General features: G+C 32.1%; 1 protein-coding gene across 1 annotated transcript; it reads right to left on the bottom strand.

Moving 5' to 3' along the window:
* Positions 1–5,735: 5,735 nt before the first annotated feature.
* On the bottom strand, positions 5,736–11,279 carry LOC129876649 (60S ribosomal protein L4-like). Its single transcript, XM_055952138.1, has 2 exons — positions 10,041–11,279; positions 5,736–6,059 (listed from the first exon to the last, which is right to left on the bottom strand). The coding sequence occupies exons 1-2, from the start codon at positions 11,154–11,156 to the stop codon at positions 5,946–5,948; spliced, it is 1,230 nt and encodes a 409-aa protein (XP_055808113.1). The 5' UTR covers positions 11,157–11,279; the 3' UTR covers positions 5,736–5,945.
* Between the last annotated feature and the right edge of the window lie 3,589 nt (positions 11,280–14,868).

The raw sequence follows: 14,868 nt of genomic DNA, 5'->3' as shown, positions 1-14,868 counted from the left end.
CAAAGTTTTGTCTTTTCAAGATCTTTTATCGCAAATTCTTTCTTTAGATATTCAATCGCCTTTTGGACCTCTTTAGGAGTTCCAATGAGATTTATGTCATCAACATAAATGGTGAGTATAACAAACTCTGATTTCATTTTCTTAATAAAAATACATGGACAAATGACATCATTTATATAACCTTCATTTATCAAGTACTCACTAAGGCGATTATACCACATATGCCCTGATTGTTTCGGACGATATAATGATCTTTGTAGTTTCATTGAGTACATCTCCCGAGACTTAGTACATGCTTCAGGAAATTTTAATCCTTCTGGATTTTTCATATAAATTTCATTATCAAGTGAACCATAAAGGTAAGTTGTAACTACATCCATTAGATGTATTTCAAGAATTTTATGTACAACTAAACTGATGAGATATCGAAAAGTTATTCCATCCATAACAGGTGAATATGTTTCTTCATAGTTGACCCTGGATTTTTGAGAGAATCCTTGTGCAACAAGGTGTGCCTTGTATCTTATAATTTCATTTCTCCCATTTCGTTTTCGCACAAAAATCCATTTATAGCCAACTGATTTTACACCTTCAGGGGTTTGGACTATAGGTCCAAAAACTTCACGTTTAGTAAGTGAGTCTAATTTTGATTACATTGTCTTTTTCCATTCTAGTCAATCACATCTATGTCGACATTCTTCGACGAATTTAGACTCAAGACTTTCACTATCTTGCATGAGGTTAAGTGCAATATTATATGCAAAAATATTATCCACTGTAATTTTCGATCGATCTAAATTTATCTCATCACCGGTAGAACTTCTTGAAAGTTCTTCATTCACTTGAGTCTCGGGTTCACTGATTTCTTCTAGATTATCAGGATTACTCAAATTTTGATCTTCTTCGGGAGGTTCTTTTGTAGTATCATGTTTGTCACTCCGCGTGCTTCTCTTTCTAGGATTTTTATCTTTTGAACCCAATGGTCTACCACACTTCAGCCGTGTTTGGGATTCAGATGCTATGATACTAGTAGATGGTCCTTTTGGGACATCAATCCGGATAGGCAAATTCACTGTAAGAATATGTGACTTAATTATCCGTTTCAAATCAGTAAATGCATCTAGCATTTGATTTGTTATATTTTGTAAGTGGACGATCTTCTGGACCTTTTGCTCACATGTGCGGGTACGTGGATCAAAATGAGATAGTGAAGAAATTTTTCATGCAATTTCTTTTTCGGGTTTCTTTTTCTCTCTCCTTAATGGCGGGAAAGTTATTTCATCAAACCGACAATCTGCTAATCGAGTAGTGAATAAGTTTCCAGTCAACGGTTCAAGGTATCGAATTATGGAGGGGGAGTCAAACCCAACATATATGCCCAACCTTTGTTAAGGGCCTTTCTTTGTACGTTGTGATGGTGCTACAGGCACGTATACCGCACATCCAAAAATTCGTAGATGGGCTATATTTGGCTTATGACCAAATACTAATTGTGACGGAGAATATTTATTATAATGTATTGGTCTGAGACGCACAAGTACTGGTGCATGTAAGATAGCATGACCCCAAATAGTAATTGGCAATTTTGTTTTCATTAGTAGAGGTCTTGCTATCAATTGTAGGCGCTTAATAAATGACTCTGCAAGGCCATTTTGCGTATGAACATGAGCAACAGGATGTTCAATTTTTATCCCAATTGATAAGCAATAATCATAAAAAGCTTGGGATGTAAATTCTCCAGCATTATCAAGGTGAATGGCCTTAATTGAATAATCTGGAAATTGTGCCCTTAATCTTATTATTTGTGCCAACAACTTGGCAAACGCCAGGTTGCAAGATGATAAGAGGCACACAAGAGACCATCTAGATGATACATCTATTAGAACCATAAAATATCTAAACAATCCACTAGGTGGATGAATAGGTCCACATATATCTCTATGTATACGTTCTAAGAAAACATGAGATTCGATGCCAACCTTCAGGGTCGATGGCCTGACAATTAATTTTCCTTGGTAACAAGCAGCACATGAAAATTCATCATTCGTAAGAATCTTCTGGTTCTTTAACGGATGTCTAATTAAATTTTCAAGAATTCGCCTCATCATTATTGATCCAGGATGACCTATTCGATCATGCCATAGCACAAATGTATTTAGATTAGCAAATTGCTGATTTATGATCATATTTGCTTCAATTGCACTAATTTTTGCATAATATAGGTCAGACGACAAAGTTGGTAATTTTTCCAAAATATATTTCTGGCTTGAGACACTTTTGGTTATACCAAGGTATTCAGTATTCATTTCATATAGTGTCTCAACATGATATCCATTTCTGCGGATATCTTTACAACTTAACAAGTTTCTTGGGAATTTAGAAGAGAATAGTGCATCTTCTATAACAATTTTGTCCCCTTAGGTAGAAATATAGTAGCTCTTCCGGAGCCTTCAATCATTTTCGAATTACCAAAAATTGTAGTAACATTTGTTTTTCTTCTAAGCAAGTTGGAAAAATATTTCTCGTCTTTAAAAATGGCATGAGTTGTTCCACTATTAATTACACAAATATCTTCGTGATTGATCATTGATCCAAATAAAATTTGAGGCATATCCATATTTTTCTTCAAAAAAAATAAAATAAATATTATAATTAAAACATGGTCCATTACACAACTTTTATTTATTTACACGGATTAGAAAAATACAAACATAATATTTAGTACAGACTAATAAAAAAAATATTTAAATATTATTAGGCTTATCAATATTCATATTGTCTTCTGAAAAATTAAAGAAATTAGCTACATCCAGGTGCATAGGCTCAATATTATCTTCAGAGATAAAATTTGTCTCTGGATTATTTTCTGCTCTCTTCAAGGATGCTTGATATAGCTGAATCAGACGTTTTGATAACCGGCAAGTCTGTGACCAGTGCCCCATATCTCCACATCTATGACATACTTTCTGAATTTTTCTTTGGTAAAGCTTCTAGCTTTTCACTCTTCTTTTTGTACTGCTGATCATTTTTCGGTGTCAGTCGAGTATCGTGGTTATAATTTCTTTTCGATCATGACCAGGACCACGACTACGACTGGGGCAATGACCTCTTTCTCGTTGGTTATAATTTGTCTGATTCATTTCAGGGAGTGGCAAAGAACCAACGGGCCTACTATCATGATTTTTCATTAATAGTTCATTGTGACGTTCAGCAATCAAAAGGTGGAAAAGTAATTCAGAATATTTTTTAAAACCCTTTTTCATGATATTGCTATTACAGGAGCATATTCGCGGGTGGGATTGTGGAGTATGTTTTTTCAAGTTTATCCTGCTCAGTGATTTCTTTTCCGCATAAATTTAACTGAGTTATAATTCTAATCAAGGCAGAATTATATTCAGTTATATTTTGAAATTTATTAATCTCAGATTTAGCCAATCATGACGTGCTTATGGAAGCATGACCAACTTCAGGTGATCATATCTTTCTTTTAAAATTTTCCACAGTTTAAGAGGGTCTTTTAATGTGAGATATTGTAATTTTAACCCTCGTCAAGATGGTGACGGAGAAATATCATGGCTTTGTCATGGTCTTGACTTGATGTCATATTGTCATCTTTGATGGTGTCTGCCAGACCAATCGATTCTAGATGTATTTCGGCATTTAGTGTCCATGATAAGTAGCCTTTTTCGGATATATCAAGAGCAATAAATTCAAGTTTTGAGATATTACACATTTTAAGAAAATAAAATTCTTACTTCTTTTGTTAGGAGGCTCGTGCTGATAATGTGTTATAAAATAAATCAACTTGGCAAAATAAAAAAAGAGAGGAAAATAGAAAGCCAAGCCATGTATGTATTTTTTTTATATCTATATCTTACATTGCTGAGGCTATATTTATAGCCAAAAGATGAAGAAAAATAGTAGGCAATGGGCCCCACTTATATTAAAAAATAATTGCAAGTGGACATCCACTTGGATGTAATTAGTTTTTAATTATACCATTACCATTTTGAGCTGAATGTATGTCATTAAAGTCGCCCACATTTTCCTTACCTATCAATCCTATTTTGTTCTTGTTTAAGCATTTAAAATATGTTATTCCCTTAAGTATATGCATTATTAACCTCAATAAGCGTAAAAAAGGGGCATGTTGCAATTGCTGTTGACGTATATAATTAAATGAATAAATAGATTTTATGTGATTAACTTATTTACACAATTTATATATATACTAGTCATAAGATATCGTGCTAGCACGGGCCCAATATATATTATTCTTTTCTATCAATTTATGTGATATTGAAAAAATTAATTATGTTTTCAAAATTTTTAAATTGATAATTATTATGATTTATACATTTATGTCATTTTAATCAATATATATTATTTACGTTGTTCCATTTTATGTCGCATTAAAATTTTATGTCTTTTAAATATTTTAAATTATTAATTATTGTAGTTTATAGTACCTTTTACATAAATTTCAAATAATATATGTTACTTTCTCTTTCCCAATTTATGTGGCACTGATAAAATTTCAAGAACCATTTAGATTTTGTTTGTCTTTTAAATTTTTAAGTTGGTAATTACGGTGATTTATTATACCTTTTACATCATTTCAAATAATATATGTTACTTAGAGACCGTTTGGATTGACTTATAAGCTGTTTTCTGCTTTTTTTGAGTGTTTCGCTGGCCAACTTAAAGTTATTTTGTGCTTAAAATAAGCCCCAATAAATAATTAAATTTATTTGGATGAACTTATTTTAAATAATTTATAAATTAAAAATAGCTTATAAGTCAAAAAAAATTGGCCTACACCTATTTATTTTTGGAAAAATTACTTGATTGAGTGCTTTTTAAAAATTAATTACTGATTTTAGCGATATTTTTTATTTATTACCATTTATAGCAATATATAGCAATATTATGATAAATCTACAATTGTATTAAAAGTGAACTATGCATACAATATAAATGTATTATAAGTGTTTTAAAATATATATTATGTTTGTGTAGTAAGAAACCAACATAATGTATTATAAGTCTATTAAAATATGTGATAAATGTATTATCCATTTATAAAACTTGTATTATATATGTTTTATAAATAGTTCTCTGCAATATGTATTAAAACTGTATTATAAATGTATTATAAGTGTTCAGTGAAATTATTTTTTTATTGCTATAAATGGTAAATATTTTCTTAATATTGTATATTTTTTTAACTTGCAGTTTTTAACTTATAAACTACTTAAAAATAAGTCAATCCAAGCGGGCTATTACTCTATCCCAATTTAAGTTGTTAATTATTGTGATTTATAATACTTTTTACATAAAATTTTGAAATTGCTAATCACTGTAATTTATAATACTTTACACTTAATTTTTTAATATATAACATATTCCAAAAAGAGTAAAAAAGAAATTAAAGTAAAAAATACAAAAATGAATATAAGTACACATCAATGACCAGCTACGGCATAAATCAGGGAGGACAACCGAAAGCTACTCAAGCAAGCAGCACGACCGGAAGCCGCTGAGTTATTCCCTTATATACAAGCACTAAAATACTAATACTAACTAATACACACGAGAAAAGAGGTAATATCCTCAATTACCGCCCCCTCCCCCTCCCCGCACAAATGGAGGAAGAGACACAGACAATAAAAGAAGATTGGGAAATAAATAAGTCATACACGCAATGTTGGAGAGCCATATAATACTCAATACCATATCTCTTAAAAATATTCTTTCAACTAAAAGAGAACTTGACAACAAAATGTGGTAAGGGAAAGAATTCGCAAGTAACTTTGGTGACTTAAGGATGTAGTTTCCCTCTCACTTAATCTCAGGTTGGACCATCAAAACTGAAAAGAAGATCAGACTGAACCAACAATTAAACAAAATAGTTTCTAATATAATCTCAAAACAAAAACGGTCATTTACTGTGTAACACCAAGCCACTTTGTGAAGTTTTCGAACTCAGTGTAATCAGAATCTGAAATCATTGTCTTGAACCAAGATGTGCCTGCTGCTCTGATAGCTGATGCCTCCTCCTGTCAAATATGATAAAAGAAAATTGAGTAACATAATGCACAACCAAACTGAGGTTTCAAAGAAAAATAAAGGTGTTATGATGTTCGTGAAATTAATATCGAATCAATACACTGAATGCTACAACTAGTAATCATATCAATTTTGTGGAGAAAAGTTCATTGGCAGGAAAAACTGAAATGTACCATTTTCAGCTTCACTAAGAGCCCGTTTGGATGGGCTTATAAGTTGGTCAAACCAACTTATAAGCCCTTTTTCGCTTATTGTGGTATTTATCTAATGCTAACTTTAAGCCATAAAGTTCTTAAGTCAGCCAAAAATGAAAAGTTAGGATTCCTAATTTTTTTTTTCAAAGTGCTTAAAGCCATTTTCTTTGACCATGAAAATTACTTTTATATCCCTTACATTTTAACTAAATTCTCAAACTACCCTTTTTATTCTTTTTAACCCTAAAATTCACATCATTTTCCTCATTTCTTCGGCATAAGCACTTTTATCCAAACACTCAACTATTATTTATAAAAATAACTTTCGGCACTTCATGCATAAAAGTTACTTTTTTTAAGCCCATCCAAACGGGCTCTAAATTATAATTTTGACAGTCTTCTTACACAATTCTTTTTTTTTCAACAAAAACAATATTCAGACAAAAACATGTGCAGTATATGTGTAGTTAGTTTTACTTGAACACAAAAAATTCAAGACACTGTAGGGCATTAGTAATTTTCCTCCCAGAGAGACATAAAACCCAACAGTAAAACAATTCCAAATGCTGACAGTTATATGGAAAAAACAAAAACCAAGAAATTCTAAAAAAAAAAAACTAAAAACAGCTCTACAACACAAAAACAAACCAAATACAAATGGCTAAATAAGTTTGTTCATTTAACATTTAGCATCCACTAACATTATATACTCACTCTTCCGTCCATATTAGTTGTCAAGGTATACCACATATACATAGGATGGCAAGGGAGCGGGAGTGAGGCGGGTTGAAGTAATTATTATCAAAATTAATGCAGGATGGAGCGGTTTAAAAAATTTGTGCGTCGAGCTCAACCCACCCTGCCCCGCCCCACCCCATAGCCATCCCTACATATACATATCCCAAAATACTGTCATTTTACAAAATCAAGATAGAACTAATTAGTTTTCTCATTTTGCCCTTAAAACAAATTGGTCTAAAAGTAACAATATTTTTTTATGGCAAGGGAAGCCCACAGCCGCTACCCTTTGGGTGGGCACAATGTAAAACCCCTGTTCCTATGCAATAGCTCGCAAATCACATAAGAGAGGTAACCCGCAGTAAGCAAGTCTAGTCCGACGATCAAATCCCTTGCTTTCGCTTGCAAGGGGTTTCGAACTTAGACCTTCAACATGGAAGTCCCAAGCCCAAACCACTAGGCCACCACGAAAGGTGTTCTTAAAGTAACAATATTGATTACAAAGCATAGAAATTATAATTTGAAGAGTTCAGCAAGTGACTATTGGTTGAAGTTATGATTGTTCAATTATCAATAAAATTAATTAAATATTGTTTATGATGACAATTAATATGTGACGAAGGGAGGATTGAAGATTATAGGGATTATCATTTATCACTAACAGAAAACAGAAGATGATAGTGATGGCCTGATGGGATTACCACTAGAAGAGATAAATAACAGGGCACAATCTGAAGTTCAGGTGTTAAACTAATTTGGGAATTAACATTTCTTGTCTTAGAGGGTGTTTGGATCGGCTTACTTTTAGGTGTTTTTGGCTTTTAAGCACTTTTTAATTTTGAGGTGTTTGGCAAAAGCTTAAAAAGTAGTACAAAAAAGCCAAAAGTCAAATAGAGGTAGCTACCTACTTTTGGCTTTTAAGTCACTTAAAAAAAGCTTTATCCAAACACCCATCATCCCTCTATTTCAATGTTTGTCTTAGTTACTACTCCCTCCATTCTAATATAATTGAATTTCTAACAACTTTTTTGTAATCCAAAATGAAGGAATTTTTTAAAGTCCAAAAATGTAATAATTAATTTTGTCCAACATTACCCTTCTTCTTAATGGGGTTTTTCAATTATTTTACATTTTCTAGGAGTATAGTACTCCCTCCCTTCCAAAATAAATGAAGTTTTGAGGTGTGACACACCCCTTAAGAAAGTTATTAAAGACATTAATCAAAGGGTAATTTGTCAGTATTATCCTTTGTAATTGGGTATATCATGCCTTGAAAAATACACCCTCTTTTTAGTACTATACTCCTAGAAAATGGGTAATTATAGAAAAAATTAACTAATAGACTCCGAAAAAAATCATTCATTTTGGTCAATAAAAAAGGATGCTAGAAAATCATTTATATTGGCATGGAATAACTATTTTTCAAGACATGAATTGAATTAATTACAAAAGGATAATATTGAAAAATTAATTAATGTCTTTGTCACGCCCCAAAAATTCATTTATTTTGGAATAGCATGAGTATTTGGACATTTTCTTTTATCATAATTTTTTTCAAGTACTTTCTTACTCGTTCCGTCTCAAATTATGTCACTATTTCACTTTACACGCCCCTTAAGAAATATTTATTAGGAGGAATTTTAACCATATTTATATTTAAGCTACGGTCTTTCTCCTTTAAGTATTTACTCAAAATACGTGTATCTCCATTAATGAAATGAGTATGCAATTGTGTGCATATCAACAAAAACTAAATTAACAACTTTGAGAAGTAATAACACCCCATAATCAAGGATTTTGTAGTCTACAAGAAAAACTTTATTAAGGGTTAATTTTACTTAAAACTTTTAAAATGACAAATGATTTGAGACAAATTTTTTTAAAAGTGATGGATAATTTGAGACGGATGGAGTAATATTTTGCATTGTTAACTACACTTTTGACTTTTAGTACTTTAATGTACTTTCTAAATACGTAAATTTTACTCGTCTCAAATCATTTGCCACTTTCTAAAAATAGTTTCTCAAATTATTTGTCATTTTAGAAGTTCAATGTAAAATTATTTTTCCCCACTTTACCCTTAATATCAAAGTCCTTGATTAGGGGTGTTACTACTTAAAATTGTTGATTTAGTTTCTTACCAAGTGTCTATTTAGATTTTCTAATCATTTGACATTGGCAATTGAACACTCATTAATGGAGATGACACATAAATTGAACAAATATTTAATAAGAAAGATTATAGTCAAAAATCCCTACTAATTAATATTTCTTAAGGGAAGTGCAAAGTGGAAAAACGACTAATAATGTGAGACGGGAGAATTTTTAAAAAAATGAAGATTGTATGTACGAATTCATTTGACCCCGTACTCAAAATCAAGCCAAACAAACTGAAACTCAATCCAACAGTATCCTGCCCTTCAAGCCTCCCTTTCTTAATACTACCATCTATGCATTGTTTTGCAACTGAACCACCTAGACCAGATCTCAGTTCCAAAACAAATCTTATTACTAGCTTCCCTAGCAGGCTTAAACATGCAGTAAACTATATGAGAAAGTAAATGCAAAACACTCGGCTAAAACAATTAGAAAAGAATCAAGCAACACAACAACTAAGTTAAAAAAACAGCCCTAAAATATTCTGTAAATGTACACAAGCAGCAATGCAAACCCAGCAAAAACCCAAACTAAATGTCATGAGTATGGTAGATTCAGCAAATTGTTAATGTGTTTGTATGTTTATGGTACTTCGAATAATCTTTTTAGCCAAGGGTCTATCCAAAACAACCTCTCTACCTCCCAAGGTGGTAGGGTAAAGTATGCTTACCTTATACCCTCCCCAAATCCCAATGAGGGTTTATACTAGGTATATTGTTGTTATTGTAGTAGTATCAGTTCATGTAAATAAGTTAGCAGATTTTTCTTATACCATCACTAAAGATATAAACTAAAGTAGTAAAGTAAATGAATTGTAGAACTACACAAAAATCTTAGATTATGTATCAAAGTCCACAACTTTAGAAAAAACTTAGGACATACCTTAGTAATTTGATGTCTCTTCTTGTCAAGCTTCTCGTTCTTAGCCTTGACACGTTGAGCCTCAGCCAAAAGAGACATTCTCCTTGCAGTCTTTGCATAGGGGTTGAGTTTCAGCAGCACATTCAGGTTCTTAAGTGGGTTCTTTTTCAATGTCGCCCTCTTCGCATCCTTCTTGATAGGTCTCACAACAGACTGCACCTCGTCCGAGTTGATGATCCTAGCAAGGTCAGCATTCACCATCTTTGGACGTGGCAACAAGTACCCCTTCTTCTTCTGAGATGGCTTATCGAATGACCCGTAAATATCATCCAATTTCTCATAAGCTGATTTTGTCCAGATAACAAACCGTCCAAGGTGACCTCCAGGAGCAAGCTTCAAGAGGTTCAAACGATCAACATGGCAAATTTCTACTCCAGGAATATTGCGGAAGGCTTTTACCAACTTAGCCCCTTCAGTTCCATACACAATCAATGGACCTTTACGGGAAATGTAGCGACGATTACGCATCTTACCCTTTCCTGTACGAATGGCATGACTATCCTTCGCCTTCTCAGCATCAGGATAAGCACCCACTTGCTTTAGAGCTTTGATAGCATTAGAAGTCTTCTCAATTCCCTCAACGGAATCAGAAACAACAAGAGGAAGCTCAGGTACTGATTGGATGCGATGTCCCCGAGCGAGAACCAGTGAAGGAACCGCCGAAGCAGCAATAGCTGAAGCTACCGCATAACGCTTCTGATTAACCGGGATCTTCATATGCCATCGGCGCCAGATCTTTGTAGGAGCAAACATACGACCACCACGACACATATTACCGAAAGCACCCTGTCCAGCTCGGTGCGTTCCACCACCAGGAACACGGGGAATACGAGAAACAGCACGACCAGTGCCCCATGACTCAGCAGAGGTCTGATGACCGGCCTTTTTCGAAACGGCGTAAGGTTGTCGGGCGTTTTTGGAAATGTTGGCATGCACGTAAGTTACAACGTCGGGACGGATCGGAGCTTTCATAACGGCCGGGAGGGGGATGGCGTTGGCGGCGGATCCGCCGTCGGTAGCCATGTCATTTTCGAATGTTTGAACGGTGGTGGTGGGGATAGCTGCAGCTGTAGCCATAGGGGGAAGGGGAGGGGGGACGAGGCTGCTAGGGTTTATGAAAGTAGAAGACCAGAGTGACGCCTTGCAGGAGCTTGGTTTTCTTCCATGTACAAATATGAAGCAAGCACAGAGGAAAAAGAAGGGTTAGAAATTGGGCCGGACTTTGAAACTAAACTAAGTACACTTATTGGGCTTAAAACCCATAAGATCTTTTTCACTTACAATTTCTTTTATTTATTTTTTTGGGGGGGAGGGTTAATAAGCGTGATTCGTATGTATTTGGGATATACTGACTCTGTCTCTCACGTCTTTCTTATCTCACTCACATATCTCCCTCTAGCCCCCGTTGTATTTGGTATCAAAGATACATGCATCTAGTATCAAAAGATACATATTGAATATCTCGTTTGCCTCTCTCTTATCTCACTCGCCCCTCTTGCTCGCCTATCTCCTTATGTATCTGTATTTAAAAATGTATCTGATATCAAAATTACATGTATCTCTATTGAAATCTAAAGAAATGGTGTATCTGACTTGAATCTGATACAAAATTAATAATTAGTGAAATAATATGTAAATATTTCAAACTATAGAGTCGAATAGTTTTTATGGTAAGAATGTTTGTGTAATTATGTGGTTTTTTCATGATGTTATTTATTATAAATATCACAAAGTAGCATTGTTGGTAGTTGGTTCTATTGCACCATTAGAACTAGCTATTGAGCTTTAGCCAACCTTTATGAGGTTTCATCCATTTGACTTGGATGGAGACTTTGTTGGTGAAGTTGTACTTGGAGTCAATCGTTTTCTTAGATTCTATAGCTCTCATTTTAGCCAAAGAGCGGAAGAGGATGATGTTGATATTATTGAAGATATTATGATTCATACATGTCATATGGCAAAAGTGATAGGTCATGTCGATTATTTTGAATTTGAAAGTGTATGTTTACGTTTCATCGCTGATATTTTTTTAACAATTAATCAATATAATTTATCATTGTTATACATAAATATAAACATCTATCGTATATTTTAGATAGGTCTATATTCAATTGTGAGTCATAAATAGTAAGACAATGACAACTTATTGTATTTGTACATTGTATTAATTGAAACAAAAACATATATAATAGACTCAAGTAACATGCTTTTTGCTTGTTATTGGAATATATGTGTTTTGAGAAATAAGTTATAAGTGAGTTATTTTGGATAAGAAATTTTGATCAAATGGACATTTTGTATAATTTTTCCATTAAAGATACAAACAAATAAAGAAACAAAATATGGTAAGAGTTAGGTCATGGCGTACAGTTTGGCTCAACCCATCTTAATTCAAATGGCCATTTATTGGTCAATGACACTCATTTACTAATTATGCTCATTGTAACTTGCTCTCAAATTCGACTTAATCTGTCAATACGCCTTTGATTTCATGAGAGCAAAATGAAAGATGAGTTTTCAGTACATTTCTCAAATAACTTGAGAGTGATTATCTTACCATATATGTCAAAGGGATCAATACTTACAAAACAAACCACAAGGACCATTGTAGCAAAAGCTGTTTGTTAGCACTTGGCAAGTCTGGGAAACACATTGTCATATTGTATTGTTATCAAAAGATGTTTGTTAGCACTTGGCAATTGTGCCAACAATTGATGATGCTTAATTGTTTACAAAGGTATTCTACTACTTGTTTAGTGTCTTTTTGAGTTTTTGTGACGATAACTCAATTAACAACTTTTTTATATATATAAAGTCTTTTAACTTTATTTTTATAATATAAAAGTCACTTAATTGTTATTATTTTATCTATTAAGTTACTCAACTATTATAAGTAAAATAAAAATAGTCAAGCGACTTTATATGTGAAATGACAATAGTTAAGTGATTTTATAAGTGAAATGATAAAGTTGATAAAAATAGGTTAATTTAAGAAACTACTTTACTTAATTTTTTTTGACCAGAGAAATTTGAACTAATTATGTTGTAGCTATGTTTACACATTTTAACATTGTATTTGATGCAAACATAAGTTAGGCAAATGCATTGTCTTTTAGTTATTGATTAAATCTTTTTTATTAATTATATCATATTTCCATAATTCAGATATTATTTATCATTGAATGAACTACTGATTATATTTATTTTTCAAAAAAGATGATAAGTATAACTAGGCCGTGAACAACCAACAATCGCACCGTAAAAATTGGATAAATTCGACTATAGGCATTAAGATTCTTTATAATAAAGCTCCAATCCAACGAACTCTTCTAGTACTTTAGATCAAGATTTGGGCTTAAATTCCTTCATCTAATGTTTGTGTTGTTGGATTTATTCTGATTTTTTTTAAAAAATAAGATAAAATAGAGAAGCAATTACAATATGGAAAATCAAACCATAACTAACAATTACTCAATCAACTAAGTTATTAAAATTTTCTAAAGTTATTATGAGTGATCCAAAATTCAATGTGTCTTCGATTTTTAGGACATAACTAACAAATAGTCAATTTTTATGTGCCGTAACCTTTTTAGAGCACATATGGAAAGATGTCTTCAATTGTTGTACTCTTTTATTTTACTACTTGATATTTATATTGACAACAAATATTTTATATTATCTGTTCATTTTAGCAAATTAAGAATTTTTTTTTTATTTTTCCCATACTGCTTTAGTATTAAATAACTAAACAAATAGTACTAATAATCAAATTTAGGATTTCAAAATATTATTAATAAGGTTAATTTATTAAATACACTCCTAGAGGTATTTGACCATGAATTTTTTTAATTTTTAATTTTTTTGTAGTTGAACTTCGGAAAACATATTTGTCGTTAATTTTTAACAGAAAGCACATTTGATTTTGACATATTACTTTGTACATGTGGTCAATGATGATACGACCACATTATTAATTGAACTCTATTTTATTTTATATGATAATCTTTTAAATATATATTATCTTAAATATATCATATAACCACTCAAATTGAAAGTAGTGTGACAAATGTATAATCTATATGTATGTATATACACTATGTTTTAAAAAATAAATAATGAATTCAGCTGATTGTTTGTGTAAAAACATCAAATTGATAAGATTATAAGAACATATTATCAAGAATAACATAAAAAGTTTCCAAGTTAAAGAAAATTTAAATTAAAAAAAATAAATTTTCTTTTCTGAGTTGATAGGACATAATGTTTGGTGACATTCAACACCTAAATAATGCACGTTGAATCATATATATTTTTTTTCAACTAAGAATAATTGTTTGTCAAATTGGTAGAAATTTTTACATGAAAACTTTGATGGTGATTTGACAAGTGAATGATTAATAATCAAACGGTTGAGATTCAATTAGATAAATGGGTACATCAAATTCTCCTGTGTTTGCACATGTACGAACCCCCCCCCCCCCCCCCGACCCATGAAGATATTTTTAGATTTTTCTGCCTAACCACGCAAGTTCAAAGGGTATTTATGTAACTTCATCACAAAATTTAGACGCCATCAGGACCGTCTATTCAATTCAGTGCTGGCATCTGGTAGTTAAAACGATAGATTTTTCATTTATCAGGTAAGTTAAACCGAAACTGTGAAAAACCTTGAAGTTGATGTTTTCTTAGTTAGTTAAGTAAAGGAGTGATTTTAATCCTATCAATAATTCTGAGACGTAATTAATAATTTGCTTCAAGTTCAAAACTGTTTTCAATAATTTTTTTAATT

Source organism: Solanum dulcamara, chromosome 12 (assembly GCF_947179165.1).
Source record: "Solanum dulcamara chromosome 12, daSolDulc1.2, whole genome shotgun sequence".
In the NCBI taxonomy this organism is placed as follows: domain Eukaryota; kingdom Viridiplantae; phylum Streptophyta; class Magnoliopsida; order Solanales; family Solanaceae; genus Solanum; species Solanum dulcamara.
The sequence above is the reverse complement of the archived record's forward strand: the minus strand, read 5'-3'. Positions and strand labels throughout refer to the sequence as shown.

Coding starts and splice junctions, on each gene's coding strand:
- LOC129876649 (XM_055952138.1), bottom strand. CDS start 11,156: ATGGCTACAGCTGCAGCTATCCCCACCACCACCGTTCAAACATTCGAA. Junction 6,060..10,040: donor AGAGACATCAAATTACTAAG/GTATGTCCTAAG, acceptor CATATTTGACAG/GAGGAGGCATCAGCTATCAG.